The sequence below is a fragment of the Choristoneura fumiferana genome, chromosome 23 (genome assembly GCF_025370935.1).
Source record: "Choristoneura fumiferana chromosome 23, NRCan_CFum_1, whole genome shotgun sequence".
NCBI classification, from domain to species: Eukaryota; Metazoa; Arthropoda; class Insecta; order Lepidoptera; family Tortricidae; genus Choristoneura; species Choristoneura fumiferana.
Genome location: NC_133494.1, coordinates 17,526,161 through 17,553,900, shown reverse-complemented (window position 1 = coordinate 17,553,900; position 27,740 = coordinate 17,526,161). Strand labels below are relative to the sequence as shown.

General features: G+C 37.5%; 1 protein-coding gene across 8 annotated transcripts in view; it reads left to right on the top strand.

Moving 5' to 3' along the window:
* The window catches only part of LOC141440823 (uncharacterized), a 184,823-nt gene that overhangs the window by 30,634 nt on the left and 126,449 nt on the right, over positions 1-27,740 (top strand). For all 8 annotated transcript variants that reach the window (XM_074105383.1, XM_074105381.1, XM_074105379.1 and 5 more), the window contains 5 exons: positions 22,337-22,443; positions 23,174-23,302; positions 25,581-25,831; positions 26,582-26,682; positions 27,485-27,618. In XM_074105383.1, coding sequence (XP_073961484.1) covers positions 22,337-22,443; positions 23,174-23,302; positions 25,581-25,831; positions 26,582-26,682; positions 27,485-27,618 — 722 coding nt within the window. The remainder of the gene's footprint in view (positions 1-22,336; positions 22,444-23,173; positions 23,303-25,580; positions 25,832-26,581; positions 26,683-27,484; positions 27,619-27,740) is intronic.

Below are 27,740 nucleotides of genomic sequence, written 5' to 3'. Positions count from 1 at the left end.
GAGCAATAGGCGGCCTTATCGCTTAAGAGCGACCTCTTCCAGGCAACCTTTTTTACAGAAAGAAGGAAGGACTAGTCAATCTGTTTTCATTTGTTTTAAAGCTTCTAAAAATCCTAATTTTGCAGTTAATTGAATTTATTTTTGTGTTTTGATCATGAAAATACCGTGAGACTCAGTCATATTAAATATATTGACCCGGATAACTCACGTCTGCTGAGTCGTCTTTAGTGCTAGCGGTACGCCAAAAAAAAGCTGCACATTGTGTTAAAAGCATGAAAATCGGAACGATTGATCTTTAGGCCATACGAATCAATTTGACCCGTAGCACGAAAAAAAAGGAGAGGAGTTATGACGTCATCTTTTTTTGTATGGAAAAAAGTTTTTTTTTTGTTCTGAAACCTATCGTGTATCACATCATTTTTTTTAAATTAAAATTAAAATAATTTTCAAAACATACCAAGTTTGGCCTCCTCCAGTTATGATACGGTTGAGTAATTATTTGTAAAATATACCTAAACTGATATGTAATAGCCTCATATCCAACCCCAAGAAAGCAATTTTACGACGAACAAAATTACGTTCTTTATTCTTATAAAATAAATTACATGATCACTACTTTTTTTTAAACGTAGCTCTTGCTGACGTGACAACTGTCATGTCACAGATCCGCTTCTCTTTATCCCTTTCAAGGGAAGCCTTAAGTTCAATCTTACAGACTGGCTAAAACCAAAAAGTCGTTTCTGGAAATGGCATAGGTTTTTGTTTTTATAACAAAATATTACTGATCAAACAGATAGAAAATTGAAATCTATTGTCTAGAAGACATTAATATCTAAGGCGTACTTGTATTATGAAATTATGTTGGGAAATGAAATAAAAGTCAGAAATAGTGAAAGCTGCATAAGATACGAGTAAGATAATGTGAGTTTCATGTTATTTTTACTAGTCTCTTCCTTATTTTGTATAGTTAACTACAAAGATATCAAAGTCAAAGTTATAGAATTACATAGACGACCTTCATGTTAAGTTAATACAGTCGTGTAGACATATTTTGTGTTGACTGTACCCACATCTCGTCACCATGACTTAGTCATGCCATGTGTTACCGTCATTATCAATTAAGGTCGATGACCCCGTCATTTTCCTAATCACCAGTCACAATTAAATAATTAGTTTACTTCCTCGTAAATCATTGCTTAATTGGTAATTGTTGGGAACTTTTTTCTATAACAACCGATAAAGTGGATGGTTGTTTAATGTTTAAACAAACAATTGGTTGTTTTCTTCGTTCAATAAGCTAGTTTCATTCCATTTAAAGATAAGTGACTTCATTTATCTTTTACATAATTATTTATGTAAGAACGCCTGATTTTATATATATTTTTTTACAAGTTATTGTTATTACTTAACTTGCCCCGTTTGTTGTTTATGGTTTTTGACAGTTGACAAAATAAGTAAAACAAAACATTTTTTGCTGTCAACTTTTTGGTGACTGTAATTTGGTGTACATATTTATGTTGGATCACAATGCAAGTACAGTCAACAAAAAGTAGTCAGCAAAGAATATTTTTTTATCACAAACTTATTTTGTCGGACAATACACTATAATTCCAAGCATCATACAGGTTATTGGGCACGCTGGGTTTCAAGTGCAATCGCAAAATATTCAGATCTGGTACAAATAACTTCATTTCGAAGGACCCTTTAATAACAGCACAGTACAGTTATTGAAAGCATTTCGTAACACTATTAGCAGGTCGTGCGCACCTAATTGTACATGCGCACTCCAATGCATCGCGGATGCTTTTTAATTCAATTACGACTGCAACATGACATACGCCAGAGCCGGCATCTCAGGCACTTGTCTCACCGCCAGCGAGGAAACGATTGGCTATCAACTATTTTCTCGCTCAAGAAACGAACAAAAGATAGAAGATCCTGTGTGAGTAAAAGAGACACATACATTAATAGTTGATCGCTGGCTGTTCACACTGTCGGCGAGAACTCGCTCTTATATCTTTTGTCGCAGCGACAAGAGCTATAAAACTCGCTGAGCTATAGATACTCGCTCAGCGACAAGCATTTTATAAAACATAACCTTTTCACTCCGCATCAGTTTGGATTCAGAAGAGGCAAGGATACATCAGGTGCTGTTATTAACTTAGTGAGTGAAATAATGTCTGCATTAAATCAAGGTGCCAAGTGCGGCGGGGTGTTCTGTGATCTTACAAAGGCATTCGATTGTGTGAATCACGGAATACTTCTCGACAAACTGGAATTCTACGGCATACGTGGCACAGCTCTGAACCTATTAAGATCGTATTTAACTGACCGTACCCAGTATGTTGAGATAGCTGGACATAGTTTGGATGGTAATACAATTTCTGATGAAGGCGTTTTAACGTGTGGAGTGCCTCAAGGTTCGGTGCTGGGACCGCTTCTGTTTGTGGTCTTCATTAATGACCTGCCAGATTGTCTTTCTTGTGGTACACCTTATCTTTATGCTGACGATACTAGCATAGTTCTTATGGCAGATAGCTTTGACGAATTTAATGAAAAGGCTCTCACATGTTGGACGGATCTCACTAGTTGGTTTTCTAAGAACGGATTAGTCATTAATTGTGAGAAAAGCTTCTACATGTTATTTCGTCGCAGTATTAATAGTAGTGATTTTCAGTGTAATCTGCCTATACAGAAATCAGACTGTGTGCGATTTTTAGGCGTTGAACTTGATCCATATCTACGGTGGAATAACCAAATAAACAAAGTTCAAAAAAGACTGGCTAGCGCTTGCTACACAATGAGGACTCTAATGAAAACTAGTGATAAGAAAACTTTATTGATTATTTATTACTCATACTTTGAAAGCATATTACGTTACTGTGTCGAAGTTTGGGGCAATGCCAGTAAAATTAATTCCATCCTGCTTATGCAAAAAAAAGCTATTAGAATAATTGAAGGCTGTAAACGGGTACCAGTGACCCATAGACGGATGTTTGTAGAAAATAAGATCCTTACCATTGTGTCATTGTACTTGTATCGCATTTGCCTGTATGTTCATAAAAACATTAATAAGTTCCCAAAAGCCAGACAATGTCTTAGCCACAACCTAAGAGAAACAAAAAGATTAACTAAAGTTAAGGCCCACTTCAGTCACTTTAATAAAAGCATAAACAATAACGCCATAAAGGTATATAATAATTTAAACGATGACATAAAAGACTGTCGCGATGCAAGTACATTTGACAGAAAACTGAAGCTATATTTTTTGGACAGACCTTATTATACAATTGACGAATATTTTGCAAAGGCACTAGATTAGACATAATAGAATTCCTTATTTAATTATTAATATATTTCTATTTAAATTGACATTCAGTATTTTTGACATTATTTCTTTTAAATTATTTAATTTAATTTATTAATAAAACTTTGAATGATCAAGTGCTGCTGTAAACAATAACTTCAACTATATGTATATCGTATTGTAAATTCTAATTTTAACCGACTTCAATTTATATATATTTGCATGTATACTTATGTACATAATATGGCAAATAAATGATTATGATTATGATTATGATTATGACATATCTAGACTATATAGACACTCGCTAGCTATAGACACTCGCTCGCAGCCGAGCGACAAAACTACACTCGCTTCTCGCTGCTCGCCCACTCGTTTCTAGTTACTCGCTCTACTCGCTTCTCGCTCATCGTCGGCGGTGGACAAGTGCCTCACTGGGTCAGAAAAGTATGGTTTGCGCGATAATGTAATGAGTGCTTCCGCGTTGCGAAGTCGACTAATAAGTTTTAAGATTAAATTATAAACGGCCGTATCTCAAAGTTTTTAAGTCTATTTATATTAGTGTTTTGTCTCGTAAATTTAATGAGAATATGAAACAAAACACTAATATTATTAGACTAATAGGTTTACTGACAGTAAGTTCAAATGGATAGTCGTCCACTTGGAACAAGCAAAATGCAAACGAAATGAGGAAAAATCAAACTGACGGATAAACCTCACGGTTACGGGACGGTTAAATTCAAACCCTTCTTAAAGGCTCAATTATTTTTATAACTAAATACCGCCCTTTTAGGTGTAAATATTATTATTTTTTACAAAAAAATATATTTATTTTGCCATCCGATTTTGTATTCGAACCTACCCACAGTGATAAACACAAAGATAGGCAGCAAGTGTAAAGGGTTGGGCTGTAAATCAGCGCTGTGTGCATGCGCACTTTGTGTGCGTCCACAGCATACGCTGATCCCAATCCATTTATCACACTTAGTTAGCACTTTCAGGAAAATATCTTCCGTTTGTTAATAATGTTTATGTTGCTCTAAGTGTGTTAATAAAGGATTATTCTATTATATTCTATTCTAAACGGCCAGTGTTAAACTCTGGAAATGATTCTAAATAGTATATAACCTCGCCAAAACATTTAATTGGCGAATGCTGCGTTCCTAACTTTTAGACTGAGCACAGTAAAAAAGGGATTTAAAAAAAAACAACCTGCTTTAAAGTAAAATGTAATCGATTCTACTCTAGATTCCGAGCAAACTACATATTTACAGATTTGTAGTTATTCAATACCTTCCAGGTAAGCAGGGCAGGCGGGAATAAGTGGCTCCGAAGCGGTAACGTTTCGTGTGCCCTGTCTGCCCCATTTGGGAATACAGGCCTGATGTTTGTGTGTAGATAAGCAGGGCTACTACGAAATTCGAAAATCGAACCCGCCGAAACTTATATTACTTAAAGACGAGAGTGAGAGGAACGGTACGATACGAACTTCGATTTTCGTAGTAGCCCTGAAGGTTTAGTCAGGAGACCCGTCGCATTGTGTGTTCCGTATTAAAAATTTACGCCATCATTATTTAAGGTAACATGCGTTTATGGTGTCTTACTAAACTGGCTAATGAAAGGTTTAATGAATGCATAAAAAATCAAATATGTACGCGGAAGTAGCCCCGTAAGGCGCCATAAGGAAACCGGACCGTTACGCTGACCGTTTTTGTTATAACCTCACTGAACTTAAACGGCGTAAACAGTTTCATAACATTCACGAGACGTGGAGCGTTACAGTATGTTACCGTATGTGTTATGCAGGTTTATGAGACTTAGCAATCATGTGAAGCGTTACAATGCGTTACCGTGTTTGTTATGCAGGTGTTTTATTTACGAGACATAGCAGTAATGTGAAGCGTTGCGATGTGTTGCCGTGTTTGCTATGCAGTTGTTTCTTAACATAATTAACTGAGGGTTGATTTTTGAAGTCACATCTGCGAAAATATAACTGAAAAGTAAGACAAGACACCCGAGAATAATTCATACGACACCTTCGCCTATCACCTGCGATACTAGCATTGGGTTAAAAACTATAAAAAATCCATTAATGTTATGACGTGTAAAAGTTTGTATGTGTGTTTGTCACTCTTTCACGCTAAAACGGCTAAATTTATTTGGACAAAATTTGCTATTTACATAGCTCATCATCATCCCAGCCTTATATACGTCCCACTGGTGGACACAAACCTCTCAGAATGGGCTAGGGTCGTAGTTCCCCCGCGGCTCCAGTGCGGATTGGGAACTTCACACACTATTGAATTGCTTCCCAGATTTGTGCCTATTTCACGATGTTTTCCTCCACCGTAAAGCTCGAGGTCAAATTTCGCATTCGAAAAAACTCCTAACTTTTCGCTCGGGTAGGACTGTTTACGTCGTATAATAAGCTTAGTGAAGCCATATTGTTGTTATAACCGTTTTCAGGAATGTGGCGTTACAGCCGAGCGCATAAAATGCGCCGACATGCATTATGACCGTCTATAAACATCTCTAAATAATATCGGTTTACAGGAAGTGTTTCTATTTGGAAAGTAGACTTTAAAATGTACACCATAAAGTCTATTCCGATATGAAACAGCAGTAAGAATGCAATGAAAAACGCAGCTGAAACATTTCGCTGTTGGCTTTAGTCCGTCAAATTACGAAAAGTAGTTCGTGATTTTTGTAGGATAGAGATGATTAATAGTCAGTCAAAAGAAATATACATAATAACTTATCAGTCTTATCACTATTATCTAGTTTTGTTGATTTTGAAAACAAAACTTTATTTTATGTACATGCTTTTTTGGTTGTGGCTGTTGGCCCTTGATTACCTTAGTCTTAGACTTAGACGAAGATTTCACTATAGCGTAAAAAAAAAAAAATGCCGCCTAGATGCAACTTATCCGCTCACATATTGCTAGGGAACTACCAACAAAAAGTTTTTCAGTGTATTTTTTGTATATGTAATCCTTATTTTTATTATGTAAATGTAAAGTTAAGACTGAATTTGCTGTTGTACTTCTCGCGCTCACTATGTATTCACTCTCTCGGAATTGGTATACCTGCGCGACAGGCCTCGTTTAGTGTAGGAGCCCGTGTCAGTACTTAATCACGAAAAAAGTGGAAGAAAAGTGTGAGCCAGTGAAAATGTATTGTGTGTGTGTTCGTTCATGAACTTGCTACTATTGTTATTCACTGTTTTTTATTCTTTTGCAAGAATGTTTGTTTGTTCTTTCCATGTATCAGCCCTTACTTAAATGCTTTGAATTTTGAGTTGAACTCTATTCATTCATATAGCAACATAAGAGTGTTGACAGGCAACTAGAGTTGCCAAAAGCATGTGAGTGGATATGAAGTTTACTAGTATGGCAAGTGATTTTTTGAGAGCAGTGTGTTTGAAGAAACTCTTCGGCTTTGTTATATTAAATAGTTATACATAGGTTACAGAACTTACAGACTCCATCTCCATTTTAGACGACCAGATGGCCTAGTGGTTAGAGAACCTGACTACGAAGCTTGAGGTCCCGGGTTCGATTCCCGTGTCGGGGCAGATATTTGTATGAAAAATACGAATGCTTGTTCTCGGGTCTTGGGTGTTTACTATGTATTTAAGTATGTATCTATCTATATAATTATATTTATCCGTTGCTTAGTACCCATAACACAAGCTTTGCTAAGCTTACTTTGGGACTAGGTCAATTGGTGTGAATTGTCCCGTGATATTTATTTTATTTATTTATTTATTTTATAGTACTGTTGATATTTAGTTGATGATTGATAATTGGGAACTTCGCACGCACCATTGAATCGCTTCGCAGGTCTGTGCAGGTTTCCTCACGATGTTTTCCTTCACCGCAAAGCTCGTGGTCAATTTCAAATGTAATTCCGCACATGAATTTCGAAAAATTCAGAGGTGCGAGCCGGGGTTTGAACCCACGACCCTCTGCTTGAGAGGCGATAGGTCAAACCACTAGGCCACCACGGCTTATCCGCACTGGGCCCGCGTGGGAACTATGGCCCAAGCCCTCTTGTTCTGAGAGGAGGCCTGTGCCCAGCAGTGGGACGTATATAGGCTGGGATGATGATGATGATGATGATGATGATTGATAATTAAATCATGTCGGGACATGACATTGAAATCCTTTTCATTCGTAGCCCCATCATACATTATTGAATAAATGTACAGAGCAATTTTGCTATTAAGGTATCGTTTTGTGCCGAGGCCTGCCAAACTTTTTACCTATACAAGCTCTGGTTTGTATGTATGTATGTATGTATGTAAACTCTTTATTGTACAATATAAGTAAACAAACACAGATGACAAACAATGAAATACATGTACAAAGGCGAACTTATCCCTTTAAGGGATCTACCAGTCAACCTTTGAGTGGATGAGAGGAGCTGGTTTAATAGCAGCGACAATTCTTCTAGCCATTTAGTAATCCGCATTCTAGTTTATCCGCGGATCTTCTCATTTATGATTTAGGTACTATGTTTCATAACTCATTGATAAATTTTAAATGACAGATATCTGTAATGTCGTCTCTGTTTGTGTTGTCCGAATAAAAGGAGACGGCATCACATTTATCTTTCGCATAAAATAAAATAAAAGTCGATAACCTCGTATAGTAGAAAAGAACAGAACAAATATAAGGCAGCCGTCAAGCAGAAGATCGTGGGTTCATATCCGTGCTGTTCGAAATTCATGTGTGAAATTTACCCCGAGCTTTATAGGTACATGGTGAAAAAGCCTGTATAAACCTGCGAAGGAATTCAATGGTGTTTTCACTGGGCCCTCGTGGACATAAAACGCGTCACACGCGTCACTCTCTGGCCCATAAACTAACTCTATGCCAAAAATCACGTCAATCCGTCGCTACGTTTCGACATGAAAGACGAACAAACATACACAAACACACACACACTTGTATTATTTTTGCACTTTTTTACGGAGCACTTCGGCATGTTGATACGATAACGAAGCACGCGTTACTGACAGTGCAACTGTGCTTAGAAGGTGTTTAAGCACAGTTGTAGCAAGACACATTTTAAGTGTTAGCGGGGTTGTAATATAAGGAGATGGTACGTGGTGGTCAATAAGACGATAGCTGTAGGTGTGCGTAAAGAGAACCTTTTTTAAAAGTGCATCTTAGTTATATAGAGTTGGTTTATCGCTGATACAAGCAATACTTATGCGTTTATGTAGCAGTAATCTATTGTGTTACCGCTAAACACTAAAAGTGACCAATTGCCATCTAAGGTATTTTAAATCGATGACTACTCGTAAACGTGATGTGTTACTTAACTCATGCTTCTATGACTCTGAGTTGCCTAGCAAAAATATTCAGTTCACGCCACTGGTACAGGTGACAAGTTGTCGTTCAGTTGTCATTTCTAAGGAAGCCTTTGTTTGGGAGTGGGACACTGTGTAACAGTATAAAAAACCGTTCTCAGTTTAGCTATAACTTGTCTTTGCTGCTTGCCGCAGTTGCCACCCACAGAGCTCAATTACCCGGTCTTCATTAAGCTAGTTGCTGGTTCAAGTTAATCTTTCTATTAATTCGACTCCCCTCGCACGAGGCAGGATGTCGCTCAGGTTGAGTCTATATCGGGATTTGACGAAAAGAGCGCCAGGAGGATAACATATAGGGCTACGTGGGATGTGATGGGAGAGATTGATTTTATGGAATAGGGAATAAGTAAGATATGCACGTTTTAAATTGTAGGTTAAACAGTGATTCGACGTGGACTATGTCGTCATATGCCGCTTAGACGTCCAGGTAGCCCAGCCAGTGGTTAGAGAACCTGACTATGAAGCTTGAGGTCTCAGATTCGATCCCCGGTCGGGGCAGAGATTTGTATGAGAAATACGAATGTTTGTTCACAAGTCTTGGGTGTTTAATATGTATTTAAGTATCATCATCATCATCTTCCCAGCCTATATACGTCCCACTGCTGGGCACAGGCCTCCTCTCAGAACAAGAGGGCTTGGGCCATAGTTCCCACGCGGGCCCAGTGCGGATTGGGAACTTCACACACACCATTGAATTGCTTCGCAGGTTTGTGCAGGTTTCCTCACGATGTTTTTCCTTCACCGCAAAGCTCGTGGTAAATTTCAAATGTAACTCCGCACATGAATTTCGAAAAACTCAGAGGTGCGAGCCGGGGTTTGAACCCACGACCCTCTGCTTGAGAGGCGATAGGTCAAACCACTAGGCCACCACGGCTTCTCATTTAAGTATATATCTATTTAAGTATGTTTAACCGTTGCCCAGTGAACGTTCTGTTGCGCTCTGGGACTCCAAGAGAACTACGGTCAAACGTACGATTGTAATGTGGTAGGAGGCCTGTGCCCTGTGGGCCTACACCGAAATTCGAAAATCGAAGTTCGTGTCGTGCGGTCCCTCTGACACTTATACTATTTAATACGAGAGTGAGAGGGACGGTACGATACGAACTTCGATTTTCGAATTTCGGAGTAGGCCCTCTGCAATGAGACGTACACGGGCCAAGATGAATAAAGCACTTATCCCACCGCCGTCGCAATTGTTTTTACTAGCCTTAGGGCCTGTTTCACCACCTATGGATAAATTTTATTTGGCACGATAAATGTGATGCCGTCTCCGTCTATTCGGACAAAACAAACAGAGATGGCATCATAAATATCTGTCAAATCAAATTTATTAATGAATGGTGAAGCAGGGGGTTAAAGTTGTACAATATCTGACTCATTCTTGAGATACTAAACCAAGCGACAACCCTATAGCAAAGTCGCGTAGATCCGTATCATATATTATAGCCGCGACTCCTTGTGAATCCGTCGCGAGCCCCGAAATAGCCATCAACTCGTTGCATTTGGACGCCCCAGTTCTAGAAATCCATATTTACTTGTTACTGGATCACATAATTTTATAAGAGGGCATTCAAAGCGACGAATTAGGGCAACGGATGGATTATGATCATGTAAAGTAAGGATCAGAAATGCCACACAGGAAACTGTCTGAACTATCGCAATTAGCAAATTGTACACAAAAGAGACGTGTTTTATAATAATTTGCTAAACATTTTTATACTGGCTTTTTTGTTGACTTTTGCTTTGTGATGTAATCTACATGAGTATATTATACACCAAATATCAAGTCAATCCGACTACTGGAAGTAGATCAAAACTAACTTGCAAGATTTGAAACAAACAATGCAAAAAATTGCAATGTATCTTGTATTTATGTGCGGGTCAAATCTTGCAAGTTAAATTTGACCCACGTCTAGTTGTCGGATTGTCTTGAAATTTGCGTGACAGTACAATAATAATAATAGTGACATTCTGGTAGTCCGGCCAGGATCGTCTCCGCAGGATGGAACTCTTCAACAGTTAATGGCATCGACTTGAAATTAAGTATGCAAATGTAGTTTGGGTGACAATGCAAGTACAGTCAGCAAAAAAGCTTTTATTAAAAATGAAACTTTTACCAAAAACTTATTTTTATTGTTTTCCTCATACTAAATGTAATTAACCGTTAGACTTCAATCTAGATCTAGAACCATTGACATTTGATTTTTAAATGCGAGATACCTAGGTCAACATACACACATACAACTTATCTTTTGCGTTCATAATATTTCAGGAGTCCATTCAAAATACTGAACCACAGAATAACTAATAGTACTACCGTAGACCTACTGATCTACTGATCGAATAATAGAACTACTTTACTCCAGTTGTAGATATACTAACCAGACCAGATGTCAGCGTAAGTGTCACAAGCAAACTGTCAATCTCCACCTGTAACTTAAAGCTTAATGTCGGTCGGCCAGTCGTTCAAACGTTTAACGTTTGCTACGAATCTCCTGAACATAAATATGTATCTGAAGTCGCAGTAGTATTAGAAGCAGTAGGTAGAAAATTAATTCCTTACTACTGTCCTTTGTTTAGGTTGCCTGGAAGAGATCGCTCTGAAGCGATAAGGCCGCCTATTGCTTACCTTAGAAAATCTCTACTCTATATACATACCTGTGTTTTATATACTGCTTACTGTGTTAGTGTGCAATAAAGAGTTATTGTATTGTATTGTAGATAAAACATGAGCTCTTTGTAAAAAATACTAGTCAAGTGCTTGTCGCACTTACGCATCGAGAGTTCCGTACAAACTTTTAGGCATGGGATTTTAGGTATATTTATTTTAGATTTATATTATATGTACGATATAATTATGTATGTATTCGTAGATGTATTTCTTTTACGTTTTAATTTTCTAATCTATTTTTGATGCACCACCTGTTGTAAACTAGTCCTTACTTCTTTCTGTAAAAAAGGTTGCCTGGAAGAGATCGCTCTTAAGCGATAAGGCCGCCTATTGCTCACCTTGTAATTTTTTACTCTGTGTATCTGTTTTCTGTATCGCTTACTATGTCTGTTGTACAATAAAGAGTCTTTGTATTGTATTGTATTGTATTGTATGACAAAATATGCGCAACGGCCGTGTCTACGAATATCTAGAATATTATGTGAGTCCTGATTATTGAATGTGGGATAATTTTAACTGACTTCAAGAAAAAATATGATTTATAAATAATATATGTTTGTTAGTAAAACATACGTAATTATTAACACTGTCACTAAATTTTAAATTCATAGGGCAAAGGGAAGTAAACAATTTTTTGGGAACAATGTTTTGTAAAGAAAAAAAAAACTGATTGTGGTGGGTTCTCATTCCCTTTTTATCCGATATTTTTTAAAAAAAAAAAAAACAGTATTTATCTACTCAATGAGATCTAAACAACACAATACCATACTCAATGCAGACCCATCCAAAGCCTACCAGTTGTTTTGGTGTGACACTACACAAATTCGCATTTACAACACATGCAGGATTGTTTCCCTACTGTTCCCATATATACTGTAGTAACCACAGGATCGACAGCAAAAAAACCGAACGCGTAACGCCTGTAAACAAACATCCTCTCCTCCCTCAGTGCAACCGCGACCGGCGCCCGCGACGCACGGTCTTGCGTCACGGGACCGACCAATCACGTTTCGCGAAATCCAATTCAAATAGTGCCGTTCCAAGTGACGGTTTTTAATTTAGCCGACCATTGACGCTGTGCAATTGTCAGTTGTTTTTCGAATGTTTGCAACGTTCCTTTTTATAGTGATGTGACGAATGAGATATTTTTGGCATATTTATTTATGTTGCATCTATGTTTTTTGTTTCATGTTTGGTTTATTGTGGTTTCTTTCTTTGGTTCGCTAGTTTTGTTTGTAATAGAATTCAAAAAGAAGGTTCTCTATTCGTTTATGTTTTACACGGCTGCCCAAAGAAAAGGAGTATTGTTTTCAAGGTTTATTTATGTATTTATGCGAGTTTCTTCCACTGTAACTTGCGAGCAGCGCAACTGATTTTGATGATTAAGGTATCATTAGATTTCTTAAGTCGTATGTCATGGGTTATGATGAATTCTTTATTTGTTTTGAAGACATTTTTTATTTTTCGTTCGTCCCCATTTAAATTTGAAGAAAAAGTACCATCCCTGACCCTGTGGTTGTTTAAGGCGTTTTTTTTGTTAAAATTATGTGGCTCATTGAATTTAAAAAGACTTTTGTTTATTTTCACGCAGCGTTTCGATCTCGAAATGGTCTCCATCACGTTCCCCCATGATTTTGACACAATGGCGTCCACGCTCCATAAAATGAATCAAAGCACTATAACTATAAATCACATTAACCCTTGCGTTGATCGTAACCAGCACTTGACGTAATGGTGCTTAGAGCTTTATGATTGATTTAATCGCTCGTTGTATCGATTATTGGATCGATTATTTACAAAATAGTGCCGTGACACTTTTTTTAATGAGTCAAGTGTTCTTTGCATAGATTTACTTGAACTAAAAGCCTATTATACAGGATGTTAGGAATATCTAGGCAGATGGTTGGGTTAATTTGATTAAATACCATGGTTTTGCAATTTTTTTTTAATCAAAATGTAGTCACGCATTTCACGTGGTAATGCGTTAAAGAAAAACTTTGTGAGGAAACCTGCACACACCTGCCAAGAAATACAATGATGTGGTGGGTAATTAATGAGGTAAAGGTCGTGGTTTAATTGACGTGTGCTTAATGTCTAATGTTTAATTAATGTAATTGAATGTAAATGAATGAATAAGTCAACAGTTGTAATCGAGTAGAAATGGTTAGTGTTTGTTTTCATTCATGCAGCTGGAGGAGGGGTTGATGAACTGACTTTTATTAGTGCTTTTGTTTTTGTATCTCGTCTTAGTTCTTTATTACTAACTAGCTTGTTTCCCGCGACTCTGTCCGCGTTGAATTCGTTTTTCGGGTATGTAAGTATACCGAATTTCATCTAAATCGGTTCAGCGATTTAAACGTGAAAAGGTAACAAGCAAACTGACTACGAAGCTTGAGGTCCCGGGTTCGATTCCCGTGTCGGGGCAAATGTTTGTATGAAAAATACGAATGTTTGTTCTCGGGTCTTGGGTGTTTAATATGTATTTAAGTATGTATCTATCTATATAATTATATTTATCCGTTGCTTAGTACCCATAACACAAGCTTTGCTAAGCTTACTTTGGGACTAGGTCAATCGGTGTGAATTGTCCCGTGATTTATTGGGGCTGTGGTGGCCTAGTGGTTTGACCTATCGCCTCTCAAGCTGAGGGTCGTGGGTTCAAACCCCGGCTCGTACCTCTGAGTTCTTCGAAATTCATGTGCGGAATTACATTTGAAATTTACCACGAGCTTTGCGGTGAAGGAAAACATCGTGAGGAAACCTGCACAAACCTGCGAAGCAATTCAATGGTACGTGTGAAGTTCCCAATCCGCACTGGGCCCGCGTGGGAACTACGGCCCAAGCCCTCTCATTCTGAGAGGAGGCCTGTGCTCAGCAGTGGGACGTATATAGGCTGGGATAATGATGATGATATATATATTTATATATTATTAGTAAGATCTTAAATGTTTTTATGAGGGCTGAGAAATAGTCAAAAGATGGTTAAATGATCCCTGAAAACAATACTCTTTTTCTTTGGTAATTTGCATCATAAATTCTATTAAACTACAATTAATTAACATCTTTACAAGCCCGCTTTTATACACATACATATTATTTCACCCCGCTTTGTTTTCTTTGTGTTAAAAAAGTTCCCGATCAACTTGCGCACACGTGCATCCTGATGGCCGCACATGAGTGTTTTTTACTAATCGTCTATTTCTGTCTGTCTGTACAGCTGCCTTTGTTGTGTTACGTCCAATGGGATAGTTTTTGTACCACTTGTTAGATTTTATGGGGTCACTTTTAACTTAAACAGTGAGTACACAGTAGACTCTTCATTTACTAGCGTTAAACTACCACATCTGGCTGTTGAATTGAAATTCCGGGGTTTTCTAAATTCCCATGGAAATTTTTAAAAACTATATCTCAGATGAAACAGCCCCTAAATCTCCAGTTATCTACATACTAAAAGTCTGGCAACGCATCCGTAATTCAACTTATATTATGCGTGTCCATGGGCGACGGTTATTACTTTCCATTAGGGAACCCGCCTGCTCGATTTCTTCCTATCATATAAAAAAAATCGTCCAAATCTCTGCCATTTTGAAGTGAATGAGTAAGAGTGAATGAGAGAGTGAAGCCGTGGTGGCCTAGTGGTTTGACGCAGAGGGTTGTGGGTTCGAACCCCGGCTCGCACCTCTGAGTTTTTCGAAATTCATGTGCGGAATTACATTTGAAATTTACCACGAGCTTTGCGGTGAAGGAAAACATTGTGAGGAAACCTGCACACACCTGCGAAGCGATTCAATGGTGCGTGCGAAGTTCCCAATCCGCACTGGGCCCGCGTGGGAACTATGGCCCAAGCCCTCTTGTTCTGAGAGGAGGCCTGTGCCCAGCAGTGGGACGTATATAGGCTGGGATGATGAGTAACATGCAAACACGTACACACAAACATATTCACAAACTTTCGCATCCTACTAATATTATAAATGCGAAAGTTTGAAAGTTTGTTTATTTGTTTTTGAACCGATTTAGATGAAATTCGGTATACAGATAGTTTGCGTCCCGGGGCAGGACATAGGATAGTTTTTATCCCGGAAAATTGCACAGTTCCCGCGGGACAGTGAAAACCGAATCCTACGCGGACGGAGTCGCGAGCTAACGGCTAGTTTATAATATTAGTAGAAGTATACTTAGTTTTTTTAGCATTAGAAATAGTAAACAATATTGATAATATTGAAAAACGTTAAAAAAAAACAGTAACTTTACTTATCATCCCAAAAGTAATGTGTAAGAGATCGCTCTTAAGCGATAAGGCCGCCTATTGCTCACCTTGTAATTTTAATAATTTGTTTTCTGTATCGCTTACTATGTCTGGTGTACAATAAAGAGTCTTTGTATTGTATTGTATTGTATTGTATTGTAATGTAAATGATCATATGGCCTTGCTAATTGTTACATATTTGCTGCGAATTATTAACTCCCGACTCAAAAAGAGGGGTTTTATTTTTCAAAAGTCTTTTTCAAAAAGAGACACGTCAAGATCGCTTACCTTCATTCTAATGCTAAAAAAAATTAAGTATAGGATTAATAGAATTATTATTTGCTAATGGGTACTCAACGCTACCCTACATTTTTTGTTTTCCCTTTGATTTTCGCGTGGGTAGACAGGCTGATTCATGCAATGTGTCACCATTACGTGCCATTGCTGAGTACCTATATCTTTTCCCCTCGCAATTTGTCCAATATTATATATTTACCACATTTTGCATCAAATCTGGCCGCAGTTGTTCATAAGGTAATTTGTTAATCTACTGGTTTGAGCCGCAGTTTCCTTGTTGTTATATTGGTTGGACGTGCTATGGAATATTTTGATGCTGTGAATCTAAATTTTAGGTTGAAATGGTTGTAAATATTGACAGTGTTCGTGTGTTAGTGCATACATTGTGCGTTGAAACTTAGTGATGTGAAATGATACTGCAATTATGGTGATGTTGCGGAGGTATACGGTACGTTTTATCTTTACATTACATCATAATGTATAAACCTATTGTATAATGTTTCTCCATCGTATTTTATACGAAAAGTTCGTACAGTACGATTACTTGGAGTTAACACTTGATTTTCAACTTTGAGGTCATACAAATAAAATAGTTTTTACACAATCTGTAAACGTGGGTAGCGGTATATTAAAAATGGCTTTATTTGTATGACGTCAAAGTTGAAAATTGACTGAAGGCACGCCCATCTGTCAAGTGTTAACTCGAATTAATCGTACTGTATTTATCTTGCTTTCTCGACTAGCTTACTGCAGTTTACTGGAGCTGAACTTTTTTGACAAAATACGATGACAGTTTATTCACTACATATGTAAAGCCACTTCCCGCCGTCTGTACGCTAAGATCTTTTGAACTAAGCGACGGTTTTTTTTTAAATGTCCATGACGATTGATTAGCCAGTGTCAGGTCGATTTGATTAAGGGGATCCCATGCCCCAATGACCTTCGATCTCAATTCCTTAGTTTTCTTATGTTTTTTTTATAGCTTATTAACACCAACGGCTTTAAGCAATGTAGTATCCCATATTTACTTCAAAGTTCATTGTTTTCGAGATATTTGGCATCAAAGTTGAACAATTTTAGCGACGGATTTAAAAGGCGGTGTTAACCATCAGTTAGACACTGTTTCACAGAAGGTGTAGGTATAGTTTAGTTTAGTTTATTTATTTATTCAATACATAATTACATTGTAATTTACATAAATGTCAGTTATAAGAATTTGTATTGAAATCGTCAAAGGTAATAAGATTAGTACCTAATAATTATAAAAAATAAAATTCTAAGCATGTCATGATGTGAAGGAAAACAATTATAATTAGACTGGTTTTCCTCAATGGATCGTCAGACTGAAAACACATAATAATGGCGAAAATGTCAAGGATATGTAAAGATTAATAAATTAGGCAATAATTGAGTAACAATTTAAACAATAAAACAACATATAGTATTATAACAATAGTAGTATATAATTACATGATACATAGCGACGCGCCCTGGCTTCGCGTGGTTGTAGTTTTGGGAAACGAAGCTGAAAAATGTGAAGTGCCTTTTATTATACACCTTTTTTTTATTGTACCCGAGCAGAGTCGGGGCGGATTGCTAGTTATCCTCGCACACCTCTGGTGTAAACGCTGCTTTGCAAAACCAAGTGATTTATACATGGCTATGTCTGCTGTGTTTGATTTGATAGGGATTTTTCACCGATCGACAGTAGCTCTCGGTTGCATACGGAAAACAATACATAATTTTGTAAACACGAAGTTATTATTTTATTTTTGTATACTGTAATTACTCTGGTTAGCATATAGGTGTCTTATAATTATCCGGAATATTTTAAAGAACAGGTAGATAGATAGATAGATAGATATATATAATCTTTATTCTTCAAAACAAAGACATGGCTTAGTAGCTAAAGAGTAATAAAACTAACAATTAAATAAAAACATAAATTAAATAACAATTAAACAGATCAGACACATAAATGAGAAGCCATGTGATGCACTGAAGAACAGGCGCTGGCTCAGCATTGTGCTGCGGTAAGCCGCAGCGCTGGTATTCTGCCAGTACCCATACCGAGTAAGGACGCCGACCAACGTGATAAACTCAGCCCAATCTCGTCATCAAATGAGTTTTATCATTCAGTGGGATCGTAAAGTAGCAAAATTTATTTAAGTATTTATTATTATTATTTAAAATGTCAGAAAAAAAGTGTGAGGTGTGAGGTGAAGGGGGTTCAGAAAAGTTCAAGATAAGAGTCTCTGGAGAGACAATAAGTGCAATCTGAGCTTAATACGAAAGTTTGATTTTGACTCAATGTTTCGGAGTGGTGGGGGGATATTATTCCAGCACTTAGTGGATTGGTATCTGAAACACCCCTGAAAGCGACAGTCTTGTGTCTGGGCATGCATATCACCGCCTTACGCGAATCACGAATTAAACGCCTGGAGGAGGACCAAACGAGTTTTTTATATAAATAGCTGGGCGTTTGCCATTTAATAGTATCAAATAGCAAACATGACAATAAAAGTTCGTATCTAGCAGATAGCTTCAAAATACCAGCGTTGTTCAAATATGGCGTTACGTGGGTACGCGGTGGGATAGTGAAACAAAATCTGGCACAAGCATTTTGTACTCTTTGGAGTTGCCTGCGTGATCGTTCTAAGAGACAGGGCCAGTACACCGTAAGACAATAAGTGAGTTTGAGGTGGGTTATTTTGACTGAAAACCCCCTTTAATTAAAGGCTATTTATTGCAATTTGTGATACAAGATGAAGTCCCTACCCAACCTGCCTATTTTTTTTCCTCTAGGAAAAAGGCAAAGATATAACACCATACAGCCAAGTATTCATTGATATTTTTTCAACTCCTCTTGCCTAATTGAATATTTTTAATTTGAACCGTGTTTTGCGTTGCATACTCTATCGTAGGGTATTGTTTGATGGACATCACGTAGGCTGATCTGAACAATAATACTGACGATTGTCGGAGATGAATAAATGCGTCGTTTATAGACCGTTATGTGGAAAGGATGTTTGTCTAGGAATAGAATAATAAACATTATGCATTCTTACGAATTTAGTACCTCAACGTTACTGGTTTGAGCAGTGTATGATTAAATTTGATGGCTGTGTACCTGTGTTCATGTCTCTATACTTGAGTTTAGTTAATACTAAGGGGCTGTTTCACCATCCATTGATTAGTGTTAACTGGCAGTTAGGTTTTTTCGAATAGACGGAGACGGCATCACATTTAACCGTCGGTTAACGCTAATCAATGGATCGTGAAAAAGCCCCTAAATGTAAACAAACTTCAGCTGCCAGATTTGGTACATTCAAGGGTTTAAAACATTTTACTTATCTATCGTTGTAATACAATTTAGACTAGTGTAGGTATTTCAATACAGAAATGTAAATGTTTAGATAGTTTAATTGGGGAGTTTCAATATTTAAGACACCGATTGACATTGTTTTGTTTACATTTAGTTAAATACCTATTCAAACCAAGTATAAAATGTTCGTTTTCTTTATTTCATAATTTGATAAAGGAATAAAGTTTAATATTGCATAAGTAAAAGCGTACATTAAAAATTTACTGGCAGAGTAAACCGCCTATGCCCTTCGTAAATAAAATTTATAAATATAGAAAAGATTTGACTGCTTTTCTTTGTACAATAAAAACTAATAAACCGATTTTAAACATTCTTTCACCTGTACAAAACCACCTCTACGTATATAAATAGATTATCAGTGAGTAACATCTTATCCCAGGAAAATACAAATTTTCCGCGAAACGCAGACGAAGTTGCTGGCAACAGCTAAATTATATTTGTCGAGAGTTGATAAGTATTATGATAACGTCTAGGAATAACGACTGTCGCTAAACTATTGCAAACTGTATAATGATTTCCGCGGTTTACTAATGTATCGGCGAAAATTATTTAGCAAATTATTAACTCCCAAACTATTTATCCCATATTTTTATTTAGGCGAAATGTTATTTCCCAACTCAACGTTTCGCACTGATATCATTTTCCAACTAATGATTCGATAAATTATTATTATGCAAATTATGACCTGGAATTTTTTTAAGATGTCATTTATGTTTTCGTCAAATGTATTGATTGGCATACCTTAATTTAGCAACTTATTGAATGGCATCCAACCTACTTTTCTAGTGTCATTTATCCTGGCTGCTATAAAAAAAAACCTAACATCGAAGGCTAAGGCGGGAGCTACGCTCCGCTTCGCTCCCGCCTTAGCCTTCTGAACCTAAAGTATCCAAGTCGCTTCTGTTCCGAACCGTCTTGCTCGCTCGCTTCGCTCGCTCGCACAAATCAAATTGAAGTATAACTTTGCAATGTAAAAAATTTGCCTAAATGTTATTTGACAATTTGTTATTTGCCTAAGCCAATCATTTGCTACATAATTATTTGCCACATAAATGTGTGATGAAGTAAAATTTTGCAATGTAAAAATAAGACCGGTGAAATAAAAAAAATGTGAAGTAAAGTTATGCCAAATATTAGTTTACCAAATGAAACTTTGGCGAAAGGTTGGTTGCTAAGTGAAATTTGGCGAAACATATTTCGCCGAAAAGGTAGTACACCGATTTCCGCTTGTCACCGCGAGCGTTGACATTCGTGGTACCAGGCACTCAGTTCTTGTCAAACGCATGGCTGGGCGATCGAGCGGTCACGGCGGCCATATTGCCATTTCGTTCTGGAATGGGCTTCGTGTGGCGGTTGAATATTCGCGTGTTGTCTGCTTTATGCAGTTAATAGTTTGAAATTATTGGAGCCCCTGATTTTTATATTCTTTTCTCAATTGTCGGCAAACAAATGTTAATGAATAGAAGTATCGAGCGCGCGCAATAGACCACTCGTCACGTTACCCTCCATTATATTTTAATGCAAGCACAATGACCCAAGATATATTTAGATCGGTCGCTCTCATATTATGTCTTTTAGGTCTGTGTTTAACACGCGCTATGTTGACATACTACAGAAAGCCGTTGCTTTGCTGACTCTACTATGTTTCAAATAACTTAGGTGCTATTGCGTATGAAAGGGTTAAAAAGTTATATATCCATTCTTTAGAAGGTTCTCACAACAATACATTGTATTTTTAGGGTTCCGTACTTCAAAAGGAACAAAAGAATAAGATCACTTCGTTGTTTTTTGTCCGTCTGTCTGTCACAGCCAATTTGCTCCGAAACTACTGGACTAACATTTTTAAAAAGCAATTTTACCACCTTACATTGTAAAATACTACATTCTTGTTACGAATTAATGATAATTACAATACAATACAATACAATAACTCTTTATTGCACACCAATACAGTAAACAGTACAGAAAACACTAGTATATACATAATTAATTATTAATAATAAAAAATATAATAAATAATAAAATAATAATTAATTAATTTATTAATTGATGATATGGAATGACAGTGTTTAGTTTAATTTTATTTTATCAATTGATTTAATTTTGTATTTTGGCATGTGTTATCACAATAAAATAAAAGCTTGTATGAATGATATACTCGTAGTAAGTAGAGTACCTATTTCTCAAAAAGTTGTCCCGTCATGAAATTGACAAGAAATCAGTTTTGTCAGGAAATTATTAACCCTAAGGACGAGATCATAAAACATAAACTACATAAAACATTCAAAATATCTTGACGTCAGGAAAACGTCACGAAATCTTGTGAGGAAAAATCGTAATTTTGTAACTAAATAAAAACTTTCTATTGGATTATGATTGGTTTTTTGGAGTCTTTTTGTATTTTTTATTTCAACTCCAAATTTGTTACTTTTACGGGTATCCCGTGAAACCATATCGAAAATACAAACTGAGACATGGATGCACAGAAAAACCAGAAAAAGAGACCAGCACTGTTATCTATTGGATCCAACAACAAAGATTATCTGACTGTTTATTACTTTTACCACAAGGTTTTGTATATATTTAAAAACAATATCACTTATTTTTTGTGGTGAAATAGCGTCAGGATTTTTTTTTAATCAAGTGGACAACTGAAAAATTGAAAAATGGACAACTTTTTGAGAAATAGTCAGTAATAAAACAAATAAGTCCTACATTTGTCAATATTACTTATGTAAAATATATTATACATAACAATGCGGTAGCCGTGACGCATCCATCTTTATAACAATGACTTCACGTCTGCGCACTATCTCCCGCGGGCCACGGGTTCACGAGTGAGCCCATAGTGAGCCACTACGCGGAGTTTAAAGGTTCTAGATCACTATACTAGAATACGCTAGTGTCGAATAAATCTTATTAGTCCGTTAGTTAGGTTATCATGAAAATTGGACACATCAAGAAACTATAAAAACATCACAATTATAGACCCTAAAAGTTATAGTTTTATAAGAATTGTCCTAACTTTTTTTAATGAAGTCATTTCGTTCCAGCCATCGAGTTTGCGCGAAGAGGCCCCCGGCGAGGCAGACAAATGGAGGCAGCGCCGCAACCTCAGCTTCGACCAGAACCGGCACCTTGAGGAGGTCACCAAAGAGAGGTGAGAATTTCATCCGGCTCGAGGGACCACTTTGGTCCTTTGTACCGGACATACTTTAATTTTACCAGTATTTAGTATTTAGCCTTTAATGCAGGCCGCTTTCATATTATGTCGCTAGTAGCGCAGTTTATTTTAGACGAATGCCCATACTTTTTGGTTTGGAACAATTTAAACGTTTCAATTCAATTTTTAGAAAAAATATAGCTCCATCGATACTATCGATGATTCCGCCAATGTCGAGGTTGAAAAAGACACTATCGGTTGGCCGTTGTACGGTAGCTTCGGTGGTCAAATTTAAACGTTACACCTATGTTAGTTACATTGTGTTCTCTCGGTCAGTATAATAAGGAAAAGGCTCAAAGTCAAAATATATTTATTCAATTTAGGCTATGACAAGCACTTATGAATGTCAAAAAAATCTACCACTACTACAGTGAATTAATTTTAGTATAAGTTAGCTAGTTACTGAATACTGAAGAGTTGCCAGTAATTATTGATATCTTATACTTACTAAAAATGAACTCTGTTTATAGATGACCAGAATTAATTTTAGTATAAGGTGGCCATTTACTGAAGGGTGGCCAGTAATTGACACCTTATACTAAAATAGAACTCTGTTTATAGGTGACTAGAATTCATTTTTAGTGTTACATGGCCAGTTATCGAACGGTGGTCACTAATTGACGATTTACCCCAGAAGGGACTGTATGTTTTTCATTCCCGGTTCCAGGGACAGCTTTAAGCGCGTGGCGACGAGCCTGCAGCGGATAGTGGGGCAGCTGGGCGCGTACTGCGCGGCCGCCGAGGATGAACTCAACCGGACCGTGCTCGCCGAGCTGCTGGCGCGGCTGCTGCCCGGGTGAGTCTACACCCTGGCCCGGCCCGGCCCTACCAGGCCCCGTTCCCGTTTACATCATCATCATCCCAGCGTATATAACTCCCTCCTCATAATCAGAGGGCTTGGGGCCCAGTCGGATAGGGAACTTCACACACACCGTTGTTTTGCTTCGCCGGTTTGTGCAGATCTCCTTCACCGTAAAGCTCGTGGTAAATTTCAAATGTAATTTCGCACATGAATTTCGAAAAACTCTAGGTGCGAGCCGGGGTTTGAACCCACGATCCTCTGCTTGAGAGGCCATAGGTCAAACCGCTAAGCCACCACGGCTACCATTATTCCAGAAAATCGTTCCAATAGTGTCATGATACTGAGGGGATTGCACGAACTAAAAGAATTGTTTTATGCTTACCCGCACCGCGTCCTTATTATAGCAAATGTGTGTTGATGCAGCTCCTCCGCCGTCACGCTGTAAGAACACAAACACATCACACAAATCCAACTATCACCACCACCACGCTGACACGTTTCGACCTCAATCAGAGTTCATCATCAGAGCAACAAAATCATTCTCCACGCTACCAGATGTTAGGAGTGTGTCTCTCACACACATTTCTTGCATAGACATTGCTATTGTAAAATCGCTGGTGAGCAAAGTAATTGATTATAAATATTATAATTGATTAATGTGGAACTTTTCCAAAGTAACGCCTGTTTCACAAATTATCTGAACCTCATACCTAAGTAACCATGCCAAGTTTCGGCTCAATAAAGTGCTCGAAAGGTTTGCAAATTTTGAAGAAGCAAACGCTGTGTTGTCAAAATGTACAAAAACATTATACCTACTTACTTAATTGTGTGTACTAATACTTAATTAATTATAATTATTGTCTCTATAATATTTAAGCCTTACATTAAATCAAGGCGAATTTTTAGCGGCAAACGAATACTCAAATTCTGTTTTTATGTGAATCTAATCTTAGTGTTCGCCATCTCCTATTTGCGTATGAAAGGGGTTGCAATAATATCCTGGCGGGTCGCCAACGTAACCTTTCAGTTTAACTGCTGGAGATTTGTTACTAATTACTATTCCTGGAACCGGCTGTCGTGTTTTGCTGCCCTTAACTGTCGTCTGTTTGTGAATTATGGTTTGAGGTGTAGCTGTAAATTGGGAAGATAATTTTCAGTGTTTTGTCTAGTTTGTAAGTGTTTGCGCTCGAAAATGACTGACTGTGAAGAGTTGGAGGCATCACAGAAACACTCATCATCATCATCATCATCTCAGCCGTAGGACGTCCACTGTTGGACATAGGCCTCCCCCATAGACCTCCAGTTGCCTCGGTTGGAAGCGGCTTGCATCCACCGTGAACCCGCGACTTTAACCAGGTCATCGGTCATCCGTCCATCTGGAAATCGTATACGTTTACGTAATTTGTATTTGGTTGGAAATTGAATATGACAATAGTCGAAAGATACCTAAATCGTATCTTTTAACAGTATGAATTGTTATAAAACTTTTAATGGTATTATAGTGTAACATTAAATACACAGAATGATAAACTAAAGTAAGGTTTTTTTTGCTCAAAGATTCGAAGCAAGTACTTATAATTTATCCATTTGACGACCACTATGACCATATAGCCAAGTGGTTAGAGAACCTCACTGTGAAGTTTGAGGTCCCGGGTTCGATCCTCGGTGGAGGCAGATATTTCTATGAAAAATACGAAAAATTTCTCTTGGCTCTGGAACGTTTAAAGTATTTATTTATTTACGTATGTTTATTTGTTGCCTAGTACCTACAAGTTGTGCCTGTCGTATGGTATAACGTTTTTTGTCGTATCGTACAGAGGTTTTTCCGAACCGGTGGTAGATTTTTTTGACATTCATAAGTGCTTGTTATAGCCTAAATTGAATAAAGATATTTTGACTTTTGACCTAAAAATGTTTGGCATACTGTTGAATGGCATACTACTCGTTTGTTCTAATAATTTATAGCTCGAAGGTTATTTCTTTGTCATCACTAAACGATCCCTACTATAATATAACAATTACAATTATGCACATCAGTCATTCGACAATTGAACATTAGCCACATCAAACGATAGGACAATTTCGGACAATCAAATATATGCGGAACAAAGTGTATGCCATACGTTATTAGGACAAAAGACGTTATGCGACACACCGATAGGACTAATAATTGTATGCCATCCGATATAGACCCCTTTACAAGCTTAGGCTTGGGACTAGGCCAATCGGTATCAAAATGTCCTCTAACATTCATTACGCACTTCCATTCCAGCACATCTTTAGTCGAAGACTTCCGTCCGTCCTCGCCCCACCTGGACCAATCGCTGGCTCGCAGCAAGCACGTCCACTTCGCGCCCGACCTGTCTGTGCTGGCTGACTTAGACTTAGACCTGGAGGGGGTCGAGGGCTTCTTGCAAGGACAGAGGGACGTCAGCGCTGACATCAAGAGGGAGCTCGACTTGGGACTCAAACGGCTTAGAGTCGAGGCGCACGAGCTGCTAGAGGCCGCTGTCAGAGTCAGCAGTGAGTGTTTTGAACTGTATTTAGGGGCTGTTTCATCATCCGTTGATTAGTGTTAACTGACGGTTAAATGTGATGCCGTCTCCGTCTATTCGAACGAAACAAATAGAGACGGCATCACATTTAACCGTCAGTTAACACTAATCTACGGATGATGAAACAGCCCCTTAGTATAGTTAAAATAGCCTAGAGTTTCATAGTTCGATTTAAAACGAGAGTTATTAGGGTTTAACTGACTCATGTTCAAACTTAGAGTCAGCAGGGCTACTACGTAATTCGAAAATCGAAGTTCGTGTCGTTCGGTCCCTCTGACACTTGTACTATTTAATACGAGAGCAAACGGGAAGATACGATACCAACTTCGATTTTCGAACTTTGGAGTAGGTCTGGTAAATGAAGTAAAATAAAAATGTTGAATACGGGCGAATGACTTAAATAACATTTTATAGTACGCCTTTTATATCTTCTTGGCAATAGCCTCGTGCCTACATCCTTCCTTTTGGAAGGACATAAGAAATAATTATAATTGGACACTGAGGTCTTTTGTAAAGTACAGAATAAAAAACTAGTAGGAAAAGCCGGAGATATTTTCCTCTATTTTCCCTGAACATCTTAAGCTCTAAGCAATATAATATGAAAGTTTTAAAAAGATATTCCAAAAAAGTACCTTTGGTAGGCAGGAGGATAGAGTGGACGGCTGAGGTGATGGTCTCTGCCACATAATAAAAGAAAAATAACTTGTTTTTTTTTTAGAGCCGATGCCAGAAGCAACTGGTCAATTGCAGATCACAGAACTGGTTGAAGAGTTTGATGCTCGGCACGGAAATTGCGACAACTGTGAACTGCACAGAAAGGTATTATATTTTAACAACTTTTTGATATGTTTCCTTATACTTATAATATCACACACTTTGTCCCTTGCTTCGTAGCCAATTGCTTTTTTTTTTATGAAAATCTTCGCGTTTTGTGAATTAATTATGATTTATGATGTTATGCTAGCTTTTTACCGTGGCTACGCCCGCGTGGAATTCGGGTATCGCGTGCTGTTCCCTCGGGAACTGCATTTTTCCTGGATAAAAAGTAGCCTATGTCACTCTCTGGCCCATAAACTATCTCTATGCCAAAAATCAAGTCGATCAGTCGCTCCGTTTCGACGTGAAAGACGGACAAACATACATACAAACACACGAGACACACTTTCGCATTTATAATATTAGTATATGGATATTCAATTTTATTACATTGGTGTTATTTAATTTCATCAAGATTCGAGGGTATCGTCAAATTTGGTAGGTATCTTTGAATATTCAGTGTTAGCAGAGCCCATAGAAAATGAATGCAGTGTAGGTTAATTTTTTTATTATTAATTCTTTACCTTCGAGTGACCTTGGTCCTTTTTAGCATGCCTGTTGTCATTGGATATTGGTTTTTATAAGAAAAGGAGAAAAAGAACGGACTTGTCACCAGATTCAAACCAATCACCATTTTTAATTTTAGGTTTTTATTTTTATTTTAAGTTTCGGATACATAATTTTAATTTAAAAATAGTAGTTACTTGAAGTATTAAATGAATAAATGATAATATTTATCACCATGGACACTTTATAACATGGTCGTTTTAGGAGCTCGTTTATGTAGATGACTTTGTTATTCCAGAACATGGAAGAAGCTATGACTGAGTGTTTGCAGCGCGAGAACATTCTGCGGTCTGATTTGGAGGCGGCGCTCATGAAAGTGGCGCAGCTTATGCAGCCGGATAGGATGACCTCGGGTGACCTCGTGGTGGAGGGGTGAGTACACACTGACTTACGAATTACTTGTTTGTTAAAAAAATAAGCATTACAGCTAAAAACTAATGCGCTGTGAAATTTAAATTATACTCCTCAAAAAAAAAGACTTAAAAAACAGAAAA